Source organism: Narcine bancroftii, chromosome 1 (assembly GCF_036971445.1).
Source record: "Narcine bancroftii isolate sNarBan1 chromosome 1, sNarBan1.hap1, whole genome shotgun sequence".
NCBI lineage: Eukaryota > Metazoa > Chordata > Chondrichthyes > Torpediniformes > Narcinidae > Narcine > Narcine bancroftii.
Window position 1 is genome coordinate 246,666,968 of NC_091469.1, and position 17,357 is coordinate 246,684,324.

At 42.7% G+C, this 17,357-nt stretch overlaps 1 protein-coding gene across 2 annotated transcripts in view; it reads left to right on the forward strand.

The window, feature by feature from the left end:
• The window catches only part of polr2c (RNA polymerase II subunit C), a 73,605-nt gene extending 57,719 nt beyond the window's left edge, over positions 1-15,886 (forward strand). For both annotated transcript variants that reach the window (XM_069894152.1, XM_069894143.1), the window contains exons 8-9: positions 4,658-4,732; positions 14,140-15,886. In XM_069894152.1, the coding sequence (XP_069750253.1) occupies positions 4,658-4,732; positions 14,140-14,246 (182 nt within the window). In that variant the 3' untranslated portion in view covers positions 14,247-15,886. The remainder of the gene's footprint in view (positions 1-4,657; positions 4,733-14,139) is intronic.
• Positions 15,887-17,357: the final 1,471 nt, after the last annotated feature.

The window sequence follows — 17,357 nt, forward strand, 5'->3', positions numbered from 1 at the left end:
CACTAAATTGTGGTTTTACTACTGTGTACAATATATACACACATCAGTCATGGCAGCAACCCCCTGTTCATGGCAGCACTCATCACCCCCCACCCCATTCTCAGCAACACACACCACACCCCCCCCCGCCATCCATGCAACGGATTCTCCACCAAGATAAACATTACTGTACTTAATCTAATCATTTAGATGAGTCACAGGGTGGCCATCCCTGCTTCGTTCCATCTCAAAGAACAGTTTGTGGACGTTAAGGGATCCAATGATTCATCGTGTTATATTCTAATTCATGTTAAATCGGGGCGCGTTAAACCTGGCTTCCACTCTATTCCAAAAAAAAACATAATTAGAATGGAAAAATGGCACAAATGTGGCTGACGAGAGGTTACAGCTAAAATAAAAGCAAAAGGGAGGGCACACAAGGAAGCAAAACCTAGTGGAGACCAGATTGACTGGGAAACGTTCAAAGCTTACATAAAGAGACAAAAGAAAGTCATTAGGAAAGAAAAGATGAATTATGGAAGGAAGTTGGCAAATAACATACAAAAGAATACTGAGTTTTTTTAAATATATAGAGTACAAGAAAGACACAGGTCTCTCATAGGACCAATTGAAAATGATGCAGGAGAAATTATAATGGGTAACAAAGGCAGAGGAACTAAATGAATATTTTGCCTCAGTCTTCACTGAGGAAGACAATAGCCATATATCTGATTGACAGAGGTCTCAGGGAATAGAATTAAGTACAGTCAGGATTGCTAGAGAGATAGTGCTTAGTAAGCTAAATGGGCTATATAACCTTGTAACCATATAACAATGCCAAACACCTTCTCCCACCTAGTCCCATTGATCCACACCCGATCCATAACCCTCCACACCTCTCCCGTCTATATACCTATCCAACGTTTCCCTAAATATTAAAATCGAATCAGCATCTACCACTTTGGCCGGAATCTCCTTTCACTCTCCCACCACCCTCTGAGTGAAGAAATTCCTACTCATGTTTCCCCTATACTTTGCCCCCTTCAATCTCAATCCATGTCCTCTTGTTTGAATCTCCCCCATTCTCAGTGGAAAAAGCCTATCTATATTTATTCTATCTATCCCCCTCATAATTTTAAATATCTCTATCAAGTCACCCCTCAACCTTCTACTCACCAGGGAATAAAGTCCCATCTTGTTCAACCTTTCCCTGTAACTCAAACCCTGAAACCCAAAAATCTCTGCACTCTCTATTCTGTTAAATCCGTCCTATAATTCAGTGACCAAAACTGCACATAATATTCCAAATTTGGCCTCACCAATGTCTTATAAAACCTCAACATAACATCCCAACTCCTGTACTCAATACTCTGATTTGTGATGGCCAACTACTAAAAGCTTTCTTCACCACCCAATCTACATGTGGCTCCACTTTCAGGAATTATTCCTAAATCCCTTTGTTCTACTGCACCCCTCAATTTTCCACCATTTAATGTGTTTAACCTTTGCTGATTAGTCCTTCCAAAATGTAACACCTCACATTTATCAATATTAAGCTCCATCTACCATCTTTCATCGCACTCTTCTATCTGTCCTATATTGCCCTGCACGCTTTGATAATCTTTCTAGCTGTCCACAATACCACCAATCTTAGTATCATCTGCATACTTACTAATCCAGTCAACTAAAGGTAGGTAAGTCTCCTGGACTGGATGAGGTGACCCACGGGTTCTGAAGGAGATGGCTTTGGAGATTGTGGAGGCATTGGAATTGATTTTCCAGAAATTAACAGACTCTGCCATGGTTCCGGAGGATTGGAAGGTCACAAATGTGGTTCTGCTGTTTAAGAAAGGAGGGAGGCAAAAAATCTGAAATTATAGGCCTATTTGTCTGATGTTGGTTGGTAGTTGGAAAGTTATTGGAGTCGAACCTCAAGGACGAGGTTATGAAATACCTAGAATTGGATGGCATGATAGGTCCAAGCCAGCATAGTTTAATGAAGGGAAGATCCTGCCTGACCAACCTAATGGAATATTTTGAGGAAATCTCAAGTAGGGTGGACAAGGGAGAGACTGTAGATATTGTGTATGTGGATTTTCAAAAGGCCTTCGATAAGGTGCCGCATAAGAGGCTGCTTAATAAGATGAGAGGCTATGGAATAACAGGAAAGATATTGGATGGGTGGAGCATTGGCTGTAAGTAAAGGATCCTGTCCTGGTTGGTTGCCAGTTACTCATTGTGCTCCGCGGGGTTCGGTGTTGGGACCGCTTCTTTTTACAATGTATATTGATGATTTAGATTATAGACTGAATGGTTTTGTGGCAAAGTTTGCAGATGACACCAAGACAGGTGGAGGAGCAGGAAGTGTTGAAGAAATCGAAAGGTTCCAGAGAGATTTGAACTGCTTACGAGAGTGGGCAAAGAAACAGCAGATGAGATAAAATGATGAGAAATGTATTGTTTTACATTTTGGAAGAGGAAATAAACAGATTATTATTTGAATGGGGAGAAAATTCAAAATTCATAAGTGCAAAGGAACTTGGGGGTCCTCGTGCAAGATAACCAGAAAGGAAACCACCAGGTTGGATCAGTAATGAAGAAAGCGAATGCTATGTTGACATTCATTTCAAGGGGAATGGTGTATAAGAGTAAGGAGGTGTTGATGAGGCTCCATGGGGCACTGGTGAGACCTCACTTAGAGTACTGTGTGCATTATTGGGCTCTTTATCTTGGAAAGGATGAAATAATGTTGAAGCGAGAGTACAGATTAGATTTACCAGGATGATTCCTTGAATGAGGAACACATAGCGGCTCTTGGTCTCTATGCATTCGAGAATAGAAGAATGAGAGGGGATCTCATAGAAACATTTTGAGTTGTTACAGAGTCCAGAGGACCCCAAAAACCAGCAGCAATTGATAACGCACCACAACACAAAGGGGTACTTAAACAAAAGTAGTTTTTAATGATATTTGAACAAGAAAACAGAATTAAACTTTTAATTTATTACTTAATCTACTTAATTTCCCCCCCCCACCCATCTAATATTAAGCGCAGCTGTGTCTAATGCATATTTAAGATTAGAAAAGTTATTTGGATCACAGTCCAATCTCACTGGTTGCAGGCAATTGTTGTACTGTGAACAGAAGTTAGCATTAACAAAGTTCACCAGTCTTTGATGCTTAACAGGCAAATGGTTACCACTCAGGAGGGTTCTTGTTGGACTTTAGAGAGATTCCCTTTTGTTCAGGTTCTTCAACCTGATTACTGTTTAATCTGTCTTGCTGACAAAACTTTCCCCCTTCAGGGTTCTCCAGATGATCCTCCTTCTTTCAGGTCACCTTTTAGACAGCCAGTCTTCTCCTTTGACCAGGCAATCTTCTAAACGTTTCCCAGCTTTGTCCTTCTGGAACTGATTTCTGTCTCCTTTCTCTCTGTTTCATACCCTCCCTCTCTGAGAGCAAAACTGTTCTGTCTCCCTGCAAAAATCACATGCTCTCACAGGCAAGCTCTCACAAGCACTTTTGTTGCTCTTTTTTCAAAAAGCGCTCTTCAAAAGTCCTGCAAATATTCTGTGTTTTGAAATGTTTGTGTGCAAGCTGCTCTAACAATTCCTCCCAAACCACCTCTAAATACTCTGTCACAGAGTGCTGAAAAGATTGCACAGATTAGATGTGAAGATGTTTCCCTTGCTGGATGAAGAGGGCACAGTCTTAGAATTAGAAGGTACTAGAGATGAGGAGAAATTTCTTTAACCAGAGGGTCATGGATTTGTGGAATTAGTTACAGCTGTGGAGGCCAGATCATTGGGGAAGCTTAAGGGGGAGATTGATAGGTATCTAATTTGTCAATGTATCAGGGATATGAGGAAAAGGCCAGAACTTGGAACTAGTTTCATGAATGGTTTAAGTCAGAGCAACCTCGATGGGCCAAATGGCCTGCTTCTGTACTTTTATCTTGGGTGCAGTTCTGGTTGCCTAACTACAGGAAGGATATCAGTAAGTTTGAGAGAGTACAGAGAAGATTTACTAGGATGTTGCTGGGTCTTCAGGAGTTGAGTTACAGGGAAAGATTAATAAACAAGTTAGGACTTTATTCTTTGGAGTGTAGAAGAATGAGTGTAGAAGAACAAGAAAGAGGTTTACAAGATTATGGGAAGTATCGACAGAGTAAATATGAGTAGGCTTTTTCCACTTAGAGTACAAGAGATAAATACAAGAGGAGATGCACTTTGGGTGAATGGGGAAAGGTTTAGGGGGAACTTTTTCACTCAGAGTGGTGGGAGAGTGCAATAAATTGCAATCTGAATTGGTAAATGCAGGATTATTCTTAAGTTTTAATAATGAACTGGACAGATAAATGGATGGAAGAGATCTGGATGGATAGGAAATCGTTGCAGGTCAGTGGGACTAGTGGCATAATGTTTTTGGCACAGACTAGAAGGGCAAAATGGCCTGTTTTCTATGGGGTATTGTTCTATGGTTCGATTATTCTATATGGGGATGGGCAGAGGGGATGTGGGGATTGGAGATAGATATGAAAGGTGATGTGTCAGGGTGGGCAGTGGGGTTGTGGTGGGTGGGATTGGCAGAGAGAGGTGTCGAAAAGATTGACGGGGTGGTGCCTGTTGGAATGTGATGGTTGGTGTTAATTTCTCACGGTGATCTATGCAACTTGCAGGCCCAAGAGCGAGTATTCGGAGTTGGATGATGAGGAGGTCCAGGCTCCTTACGACCCCAATGGCAAACCAGAGAGGTGAGCACTCTGTGTCCTGGTCACATGCTGTTCCTCCCACTGAGCTCCAGTGAGACACAAAACCTACTGTGTCAATGCAGATACAAGGATTCGTCTGCTCGGCTTCTGTTACAACCTCTGTTATCCCTCGAATGTCTGGAGGGATAGCAGATGGAGTTTAACTTGGAAAGGTAGACTTTGCCTGTTAATCCAGGACTGATATGGCACAGCAGTGGTGGGCCCCTGAGGAATGTTGCATTATTGAGAGATTTTGGGGTGTAGGTGCATGACTCATTGAAAGTGGACACACGAGAAAGCAGGTGTTTGAAACATGAATCACGAGTCGATGCATTAAATACAGGAGATAGGAAGTCAGGATGTGGCTCTACAGACATTGGTGATGCCACATAGAGTAAGAATTGTGTGTTTTTCTCATCACCGAGCTATTCATCATTACATGGAAAAAGGTGTGGGAAAGACTCATGATTGCTTAGTTTTAAGAAGTGTCTGGATAGGCTGGGTCTGTACCCTGGAGTGTCTGGATTGGCTGGGAGTTTACCCTGGAGTGTCTGGATAGACTGGAAGTTTACCCTGGAGTGTCTGTATAGGCTTGGACTGTACTCTGTAGTGTCAGGTTAGGCTGGGACTGTACCCTGGAGTGTCTCGCTAGGCTGGGAACTGTAACCTGGAGTGTCTGGATAGGCTGGTACTGTACCCTGGTGTGTCTGTGTCTCGCTAGGCTGAGACTGTACCCTGAAGTGCCAGGATAGGCTGGGACTGTACCCTAGAGTATCTGGATCAGCTGGGACTGTACCTTGGAGTGTCTCAATAGTCTGGGACTGTACCCTGGAGTATCAGTATAGGCTGGAACTGTACCCTGGAGTGTCTCGCTAGGCTGGGACTGTACTCCGGAGTGTCTGGATAGGTGGGGAACTGTCTCCTGGAGCATTCAGTTAAGCAGAGACTGTTCCCTTGAGTGTCTGGATAGACCTGGGACTGTACCATGGAGAGTCTGGATAGACTGGGACTGTCCCATAGAGTGTCTGGATGGAATGGGACTGTCCCATAGAGTTTCTGGATAGGCTGGATTGACCCTTTTTTTAAAAAAACTTTATGTAAAAGATTTTTGAACAACTTAAAATCAAACAACAGAAAGAAAACAATTTGTATATATATATTTTTTTTAAAAACCCTCCCACCCCTTCAGCCAGCCCCCTTAAGGGGAGACAAATATAAATATAAAACAGAATATATACAGTATTTCAAAGTATTTCCAAATTCATATATTCCAAATAAAAAGACCACATTTTATCAAAAAAGGAATAATTATCATGCAAGTTACATGTAATTTTTTCCTTAGTAATTCAAGTTCTCAATTCATTATGCCAATGTACTATATTAATCTCCACATTATCTTTCCAAGTATTAGCTACACATTTTCGTGCTACAGACAACACTAAGCGTACAAATGCAATTTGAAATTTATCCAACCCCAATCCCTTCGAAGAGACCACATAGCCCAATAAAAAAATCGATGGTCTAATGGTAATTTAATTTTAAATAATTTTTCCAAAACCAATCAAATTCCTTCCCAAAATGGTTGTACTTTAACACAAGACCAAACAGCATGTAAAAAAATTCCAGTACATAATCCATATCTAAAACAAGAGTCCGAATTACTAAACCCATATTTTTTCACTTTCTCTGGAGTTAAATATAACTGATATAAAAAATTATAATTAACCATTCTTACATTCGTCAATTTAGTTACACTCTCATAACACATAACTTCCCAATTCTCTTGAGGGATAATATAAGTTAAATCACTTTCCTATTTAGACGTAGATTTCTCCCATTCCGGTTTATCCATACTTTCTTGTAACAATTGATGCATATCTGAAATATAGTCTTTCTTTGGTATAGAGGAAATCAAAGATTCAAATTTTGCCAACTTAGGTAAATTCATCTCTTTACCATAATTATCTTTTATCAAAGCTCTGAGTTGATAATACACAAATAAACAATTTATAGATATATCAATTTCTACCTTAATTGAGTAAAAGAAAGGAATTGGCCTTCTTCAAAACAGTCCTGAACTATCTTTATACCCTGAGAATTCCATCTCTTTAAATGATTATTGAACATTGAAAAAGGAATAAGCTGATTATTATATAATGGGGTTTGAATTGATAATTTACCCTTCAAACCTTTTAACTCATATCTTTAACAAATGTTTTAATACCAGCATATTACATTCCCGCAATAAGTGTGTAGTACACTTAAATATAAACTGATGTACATCAACTTCAGAAATACAAGCCATTTCCAACTCGCGGGTTGGTCAATATCCATCAATCTACTGACAAATTTCAACTGAGCAGCTTCATAATAATTTTGAAAATGAGGTAACTGAAGTTCACCTAATGTAAGTTTATGCAAAGCTACTCGTGCTAATTTTTCCTTCCATAAAAATTCCTGTTCAAATCGTGAAAAAATCCTTTGAAAGTAAACATGGTATCGACTGAAATAGATATTAGATTCGAGAGAAAATATTCATTTTAATACAATTTACTCGATCAGTTAATGTTAATGGAAGATCTTTCCATTTAATCAAATCCATTTTAATCCTGTTTAATAAAGGAACATAATTTAATTTATATAAAGACTGATAATCTGCATTTATTATTACTTCTAGATATTTAATTCTATCCGATCATTTTAATTTTGTAATTTTTTTTGTATTCTGAATAATCTCCTTCCCCAACTGGCAATTGATAATACTTAAACTTATCCCAGTTTACCTTATATCCAGATAATTCCCCAAATTTCAACAAACAATCTTGTAAATATTTCAAAGACTGCTCCAGGTCTGTCAAATACACCAGCATTTCATCCGCAAATAAATTAATCTTATATACATCATCCGCAATTCATGTCCCTTTAATCTTATCATTCTGAGCTAATGGTTCAATAGCCAATGAAAACAAGGCTGGTGATAATGGACAACCTTGCCGAGTCGATCGCGTTAATTTAAATGGTAAAGAAGTTTGACCGTTTGTCACCTCCCTAGCAATTGGATTTTTATATAAAGCCTTAACCCAACCAATAAAATAAGGGCCAAAATTAAACTTCTCTCACCTTAAATAAAAAATTCCATTGCAGTGATTGGGTTACTGCCTCGATGCATTGACCAGTGTTATCAATCTGAGGATATTGTCAGATGCATTTCTATTCTTAAAGTCTATTCGCAATACACTTTCGCTATAATTTTATAATTACATTTAATAGAGAAACAGGTCTATACGAAGAGACTTTCAACAGATCCCTGTCTTTCTTTGGAATCACAGTAATTATAGCACTCAAACAAGATTCCGGTAACAACTGATCTTCAGTTATTTGCTGCAATACATCTCCAAATATAGAAGATAAATCTTCAAAAATTACTTTATACAATTCAGCTGAAAATCCATCATCCCCTGGCGACTTTCTATTCGGCATCTCCTGCATAGCTTCTTTAATCTCAAAATCTGTAAATGGAGCTTCCAATTCCTTAACCTCCTCCTCCCCTAAAACAGGTAATTTTAATTTAGATAAATAAGATTCAATAGAGCCAGTGTCATGTTTTCCCTCAGAAGTATATAATTTTTGATAAAATGAATAAAACTGATCATTAATTTCCTGAAGTTTATAGGTAACTGTTGAATTCTTTTTAACAGCATTAATAGTTTGTGATGTCTGTTCTATTTTTAATTGCTATGCTAATACCTTATGAGCTCTCTCACCCAGTTCATAATAATGCTGCTTAGATCGATTAAGTAAATGCTCATACTGGTAAATTTGTAATATATTATAACATCATTTCAACGTCATTAAAGCAGCTTTTTTTTTATCTTCTGTAACATCTTTCTGAAATTCCTTTTCCAACTCAGTGATTTGTTTACCCCTCCATAAATCTTTGTCCGCAAAGCCAAGCCAAAGAAGAAAAAAAAAGAAAAGAAAAGAAATTAAACTTTCCACGACATATTGTTTTTTAACTTTCGTAGTATAACTAATAATTTGCCCACGCAAATATGCTTTCAAAACACCCCACAGTACAAAATTACTACTTACTGAATTAATATTCTCAGCCAAGAATAAAGTAATCTGTTCCTTAACAAAAGTAATAAACTCTGGTTTCATCAGTAACATTGTGTTAAACCTCCATCTATAAGACAATTGCACCACTTCTGGACTTGCACAGGAGAAAAACAACACAGAGTGATCCAATATAACTCGACTTTTATATTCAGCCTGTAGTACTCTTCCTTACAAATGTGCCGATATCAAAAAAAAGTCTATTTTAGAAAATGAATCATGTCTAGATGGATGAAAAGAAAAGTTTTTTTCTGTAGGATTTACTCTCCTCCAAATATCCACCAAATTCATCAGAGCTCCTTGCTGTCTTTGATTTTCTTATACCTTTCGGAGATCTATCCAATAAAGGATCCAAAACACAGTTAAAGTCTCCCCCAATCAAAATATTTTCATTGGCCTGATTTAACAGTAAAAAAGCCTCCAATATGAATGGGAAACATGGAAAGAAAGTTGAACTGACACAAAGTCTTCTTGATATTGAGGTCCCGGAACAATCATTGGGACTGGAACCATTGGGTTGAATATATTTGATTAAGTTCTTTGTCTGGCTGGACTGGCCTTTAATGTGCCTGGATAGGCTGGGACTGTCCCCTAGAGTGTCTGTATAGGATGGGTCTGTCCTCTGGAATGTCTAGATAGACTTTACTGTCCCCTGATGTGCCTGGATAGGCTGGACTGTCCCCTGGAATGTCTGCATTGGCCTCAATTGTCCCCTGTAGTGAATTGATCGACTGGGACTGTACCCTAGAAACCCTCGATAGGCCTGGACTGTCCCCTGGATTGTTTGGATAGGCTGGGACTGTTCTCTGGAGTGTCTCGATAGACTGGGACTGTCCCCTGAAGTGTCTGGATAGACTGCGATTGCACTCTGGTGTATCTACATATGCTGGGTCTGTCCCCTGGAGAGGCTGAATAGACTAGACACCCCCCAGGACTGTCTAGATAGGCTGGGACGCTATCCTGGGGTGTCTGGATAGGCTTAGCTGTCCCCTATAGTGTTTGGATATGCTGGGATTGTCCCCTGGAAAGTTTGGATATGCTGGAACTGCCCTGTAGGACCTGGATAGGCTGGGACTGTGCGTTACGGTCTCTGTATTGGCTGGGACTGTCCCCTGTAGTGTCTGGATAGGCTGCACGGTTCCCTGGAGTGTCTGGATTGGGACTGTCTGCTGAAGAGCCTGGATTGGCTTCGTCTGTTACCTGGAGAGCCTGGATAGGCTTAGCTCTCCCCTTGTGTCTGCATAGGCTGTTCAGTCCTCTGGAGTGTCTGGATAGGTGGGGACTGTTCCCTGGATTGGCTGGAACTGTCCTCTGGAGTGTCTCATTATGCTGGGTCTATCCACTGGAGCGTCTGGATAGGTGGAGACAGTCCCCTGAAGTGTCTGGATAGGCAGGGTGTGTCCACTAGAGTGTCTGTATAGGATGCACTGTCCTCTGGACTGTCTAGATAGGCTGGGAGAGTCTCCTGGGGAGTCTGGATAGGCTGGACTGTCCATTGAAATGTCTGGAAAGTCTGTGGCTTATCCCTGAAGTGTCTGGATGGGCTGTGTCTGTCTCATGAAATGTTTGGATAGGCTGGACTGTCCCCTGATGTGCCTGAATAGACTGAACTGTCCCCTGATGTGCCTGGGTAGACTGGGACTGTCCATTGGAGTGTCTGGATAGGCTGAGACTGTCTTGGTTTGGCTGAAATGTCCCTTGGAGATCCTAGATTGGTGAGGACTGTCCCCTGGACTGTCTGCATAGGCTGTGACTGTCCCCTGGAGTGTATGGATTGGCTGGGATCCCCTAGAAACCCTGGATAGGCTGGGACTATCCCCTGAAGTGCCTGGATAGGCTGTGAATGTCCCCTGGAGTGTCTGGATATGCTGCGTCTGTCCACTGGAGTGTGTAGACAGGCTGTGTCCGTCCCCTGTGGAGTCTGGATATGCTGGGTCTGTCCCCTGAGCTTTCTAGATAGATTGGGACTACACCTCCAGTATCTGCCTAATCTGCAATTTCTCGATAGGCTCAACTGTCTAGATAGCTTTGTTTGTTGCATGGAGTGTTTGGATAGGCTGGCACTGTTGCCTGAAGTGCCTGGATTGGCTGGGACTGTCGCCTGGATAATCTGGGACTGTCTCCTGGAGTGTCTGGGTGGTCTGGGACTGTCCCCTGGAGTGTCTGGATAGGCTGCGACTGTCCTCTGGAATGTCTGGATAGGCTGGGACTGACCCCTTGAATGTCTAGATAGGCTGGTCCTGCCCGCTGGATTGGCAGGGATTGCCCTCTGATGTACTTGGATGGACTGGGACTCCAGACTCCTGGAGTCTCTGGATAGGCTGCGACTGTCATCTGGACTGTCTTGATTTGGCTGAAATGTCCTCTGGAGATCCTTGATTGGTGAGGACTGTCCCCTGGACTGTCTGCATAAGCTGTGACTATCCCCTGGAGTGTATGGATCAACTGGGATCCCCTAGAAACCCTGGATAGGCAGTGAATTTCCCCTGGAGTTTCTGGATAGGTGGGAACTGTACCCTGTAGTGTTTGGATTGGCAGGGACTGTCCCCTAGAAATCCTGGATAGGCTGTGAATGTCCCCTGGAGTGTCTGGATAGGCTATGTCTGTCCCTGTGGAGTCTTGAAATGCTAGGCCAGTCTCCTGGGGTGTCTAGATAGATTGGGGCAATTACTCCAGTATCTGCCTAGTCTGCAATTTCTCGATAGGCTCGACTGTTCCCTGGACTGTCTAGATAGCTTTGTTTCTTTCCTGGAGTGTTTGGATAGGCTCGCACTGTCGCCTGAAGTGTCTGGATTGGCTGGGGCTGTACCTCCAGCTTCTGCCTAGTCAGGTACAGGCCCCTGGAATTTCTGAATAGGCTCGACTATTCCCTGGACTGCCTTGATAAGCTGGGTTTGGATAGGCTGGGACTGTCGCCTTGAGTGTCTGGATAGGCTGGGACTGACCCTGGAGTGCCTGGATAGGCTGGACTGCCCTCTGATGTTCCTGGATAGGCTGCACTGTCCTCTGATGTCCCTAGATATGCTGGACTGTCTCCTGATGTGCCTGGATAGGCTGGACTATCCCCTAGAGTTTCTGGATATGCCAGACTGTGCACTCGAATGTCCCCTGGAGCGTCTGCATTGGCCGTGATTTTCCCCAGTAGTGTATAGATCGACTGGGTCTGTCCCCAAGAAACCCTGGATTGGCCTGGACTGTCCGCTGGATTGTTTGGATAGGAAGGACTGTCCCCTGGAGTGTTTGGATAGGCTGGGACTGTCCCCTGAAGTGTCTGGATAGACTGCAACGTGGAATATTTGCATAGGATAGGTCTGGACCCTGGAGAGCCTGAATAGGCTAGACAGTCCCCAGGTGTGTTTGGATAGACTAGGACTGTCCCCTGGAATGTCTGGATAGACTGCGACTGCAATGTGGAGTATCTGCATCAGATGGGTCTGTCTCCTGGAGAGCCTGAGTAGGCTTGACATCCCCCAGGAATGTCTAGATAGGTTTGGACGCTATCCTGGGGAGTATGGATAGGCTTAGCTGTCCCCTATAGTGTCTGAATAGGCTGGGGCTGTGCCCTTGGGTCTCTGTATTGGCTGGGATTGTCCCCTGGAGTGTCTGGATAGACTGGGACTGTCCCCTGGAGTGTCTGGATAGGCTGGACTGTGCCCTTGAGTGTCTGGATAGGCTGGGACTGTCCCCTGGAGTGTCTTGATTGGCTGGGACAGTAGCCTGAAGTGTCTGGATTGACGGGGACTGTACCCTGGAGTGACTGGATAGGCTGGGACTGTCCCCTGACATGTCTGGATGGACTGGGACTGTGTCCTGGAGTGTCTGCACTTTCTGGGACTTTCCCTTGGAGTGTCTGGATTGGCTGGACTGTGCACTAAAGAGCTGGACAGGCTGAGACTGTCGTCTGGACTGTCTGAGTTGACTGCACTGTCCCCTGGAGAGCCTGGTTTGCAAGGACTGTCCCCTGGTGTATCTGCACTGGCAGCAATTGTCCCCTGGAATGTATCGAACGGCTGGGACTGTTCCCTAGAAACCCTGGATAGACTGTGACTGTCCACTGTAGTTTCTGGATTGGCGGGGACTGTCCCTAGAAATCCTTGGTAGGCTGTGAATGTCCCCTGGAATGTCTGGATAGACTGGGACTGCACCTCTAGCATCTGCCTAGTCGGGTATAGGCCCCTGGAATTTCTGGATAGGCTTGACTCTTCCCTGGACTGTCTAGATAGGCTGGATTTGTTGCCTGGATAGGCTGGCACAGACCCCTGGAGTGTCTTGATTGGCTGGGACTGTCACCTGAAGTGTCTAGATGGGATGGATTTGTCCCCTGATATGCTGGGATAGGCTGGAACTCTCTCCTGGAATGCACGGATAGTGGGGGATGTCCAGGGCGAGGATGGGAAAGAAGGTGAGGATGGGATCAATCTCATTATAGGGTGATGGTGGGATCGAGGGGGGTCATGGGCAGGGTTTGGACTGAGTTAAGAAGAATCAAGATGTGGGTGTGACTGACAGGGAGAGGTTTAAGAGGGGTAACTTTCTTTTTCTACATAGGGTGGTGGATCTAGGAAATGGGCTCCTGGAGAGGTGCCTGAGGCAGAGATTAGTGCAATGTTTAAGGAACATTTGGACAGAACTATGTATATGATGGGTTTGGTGGGATAATGGACAAATGTAGGCAGGTGGGACTGGTGCAGGTGGGACGTTGAGATTGGTGTGGACATGTGGGCTGAAGTTATTTCAACCATGGAATGGAATGTTCTAATACTCACCAGGTTGAGCAATGTGTGAATGTTTCAATGTTCGGGGAATCTGTCCTTAAATGAGTTGCAAGTTGGAGATGGGAAAGGATGGAGGGACACAAAGATTTGAAGTCCTTCTGCAGAGGGGTCAGGTGATTGCAACCCTTCTGCTAGAGCGGATGAGGGCTGCCAAGTTTGGGTGTAGGAGGAGGAGGTTAGTGCCTGTGTGATGGAGCCCTCCATAAATCTTCGTCCGCGAAGCCAAGCCAAAGAAAGATGGAGCATTAGGCAGCCAAAGCTCTTCCACACCCCTACTGAAATCCCTGAGCACCCAGGATGATGCCTAGAAGAAGTGGTGCAGGTGAACCACAAGGCTCATTCACACCAATTTCCAACAAAGGTGATCACATTGTGCTTCTGTGTAGAAAACAGGCATTGCTTGTGCTGGGAAATCAATGGGTGGAGCAAGATGCAGGGACAGGAGGGGGTCCTGGACAAGTGAGAAGGGAGGAGAGCAACTCCATTCACTGACCATCCACTGAATTTTATTCCCTTCAGATTTTTCTTCAACGTTGAATCGTCAGGAGCACTGCGCCCTGAAACTATCGTGCTGTCCGCTCTGTCTGGACTCAAGAAGAAGCTCAGTGACCTCCAGACCATGTTGAGCCATGAGATCCAGAGTGATGTACTCACCATTAATTAGTAGCAGCCAGCTTGAACCACTGATCCAGGCACCAAAAACAGCCCCAAACATGAATAAACCCTTAACTGCTGCTGTACTGGGTGAGTTCAGGTTTCTTTAAAGGTGAGCAGGGAATGTACAAGTCAGCACACAGTCTAAGGGGCTGTGGTCCATTCAAATTCCCTGGCCCCAACTCCTTAAATGCAGTCCAGATATTAAATTTTGGAGCACCAGTCTGGTCAGATCCCATCTACTTGGTTGGTCCTGAGGAATGTGGACAAGCAGTTTCCTGCAACAACCCATCTGATTGGTGCTGCTGTAACTCCAGTTCCTATGGGGTTGCTTGGTACCCTGCAGTGTTAATACACAGGAAGTTTGGAGTTCGGTGGGGAGAGTTGGTGGTGACCCAAGTGAAATGTTTCCAACAATGGGCTGCCCTGGGCCAAGTGGATGGCCACAGGAAGCAGAGTTCACTGCATTGGGGTCACCGAGGGATGCAACAGACCACAGTGTTCACAATCACTAAGCCTGAGGCAAACCTCTTGTCAAATTTAATGACATTTCACTTCACAGATTCTGCCTGGACTACTGAGTCCCCCAGCTTTGCTTGGTTTGCTCGGGATATAATTACCTGTGATTTGCATCCTTCTGCAGGTTTCCATATCGGAAAACCATCTGAGATAGTAATACTTACACTATGCGTGATTTTGTTCCTGACATTACTGCCAGCAGGGCTATCAAACTGCCAGAGTGGAGGGGGCATTGATGCACAGAGGGAAAGGGAGATTAAATAAAGAGGTAAAGGTGCTGTTTTCCACTGCTTCATAGAGAGCTGAGATGTGACAGAGAAAAGGGAGAATGGGCAGTGGAGATTGGGGCAATGGAGAACAGGGGTAGAGGACAGGAAATGGGTAAATGGGGAATGAATAGGGGAATAGAGAACAGGGAGGCAATGAGGAATGCAGAACTGGGGAAATGGAACTATGGGGAAAGGGGATGGACAACAGGAGGAAGGGAGAATGGGGCACGGGTGGAGAACTGGAGGAATGTAAAATAGGAATGGAGTGGAGAAAGAGAATAGGGGAAACAGGATAGAGTGCACAAGGACTGGAGAATAAGGGCATGGGGAACAGAGGGCAGTGGGGATTGGGGCAATGGAGAACAGGGGTAGGGAACAGGAAATGGGTAAATGGGGAATGAATAGGGGAACAATAGAGAACAGAGAGGCAATGAGGAATGCAGAACTGGGGAAATGGAACTATGGGGAAGGGATGGACAACGGAGTGGAAAACAGGAGGAAGGGAGAATGGGGCACGGGTGGAGAACTGGAGGAATGTAAAATAGGAATGGAGTGGAGAAAGAGAATAGGGAAAACAGGATCGAGTGCACAAGGATTGGAGAAGAAGGGCATGGGGAACAGGGCAGTGGGGATTGGGGCAATGGGGGCAAAAGAACGGAACAGGAGACAATGAGGAATAGGAAATATGGGGAACGGGGAACAGGGTATAGACGATACTTACCTTATTCTAATATCCTAATTTGAAAGTATCATCTTCCAAAGTTTGACCTGCGATATCCCAAATTTAGATCTTTTCAATCCAATAAATCCAACTCTGGCTGTTACTTTATGTAGTTTTAATTTATTGATAAAATGGTTAAACATTTTGTATAGCTTGGCATTAAGACTTGCATAACAATGAATAACAAAGTATTTACTGTTAATGATACAAAGATATGTAGAGATATAAAATGTCCATAAAAATACAAAATCATAAAGAGATTCAAAACTTAAAGAGATACAAAGTTTAAAGAAAAATTTCTCATGCTCACACTTCCTTCACATCTTGTAGAATACAGACCAAGAAGTCAGCCTGGGCGAATATTACATCATAGTCGCTATGGTAACACCACAAACAATAGTTCTCTTAAGGAGTCAGGCACAAACTCACTAGATACACAAAGTAAATATAAGATTAGAAATCAAAACTTTCATCTTGTAAAAGATAGATTTTAGTAATAGGTCTATTGAAGTAACCAGTCTTGGTTTTAATCCACACTTGCCAATCGAAACCTTTCTTGTCTGAAGCTGTATCCACGATTCTCCCCAGCAACCAAGAATTTCTTGGTGAAGAATCATCCATGATAATTGCAATATCTCCACATACAAAATTGTCTTTAGCTTTAGACCATTATTGCAATTCTTGTAATCATGAAAGCTATTCTTTAATCCATCTATTCCAAAAAATAAATATGCAAGAAATGGCACTTGTTTCCATCTGTGTCTTGCATAAATATCTTTTTTCTGCAATTGACCGGTTTTCTCATGTATATGTCAAACAATCAATTCAGAAATATGAAATTCCTTAGCTGATACCAGATGTTTCACTTCTGGTATTATTGCTTTTTCCAATCTTCCTCCTACTCTCAATACATCATTTACAAGAATACGATTTAGCTTGTAAACATGACATTTTTTGTAACATTCAGATTCTTCTTAAATTTTGATATCTCGTTATCAAATGCCTTTTTCTGACAAAAATGAATTATCTCCAATTCAGCAACTATTAGGTAACAGTTCTTTTGAGTCTTCAGATTCTCTCTCTTGATATGATTTAAAATCATAGTTTTTAACCTACGCCTTTTTCAAACGAAACCATGAAGAGTGATAACGAATTAATTGAGTGATCAGATCATTTTCATTAGATATTTGAATAGTATTTACATTAGTGCTTTAGATTTCTGGATCCTCCATTGAAAATCTTCTAGATTTTGAGGCCACTCTTCTTGAGATTACAAAAGAAATTTCAGAAAAGATTGAACTTTTCATCCTCGTGAAGCCATGTCAGCTGGATTATCCACTGTTTTAACATATCTCCATTGATTAACATGTAAAACCTTTTCAATTTCATTAACTCTGTTAGTCACAAAGGTATGAAACCTTGTGGTTTTGTTATTAATGTATGTAAGTCCAAAAACAGAGTCTGTTACTCCATCTGTAATTCTCCTCTTAACATAGTGTCCATTTTGTTCGCCATAGTAGCGGCAGTCAATTCCATTCGAGGTACGGTGACTGGCTTTAATGGAGCTACTCTGG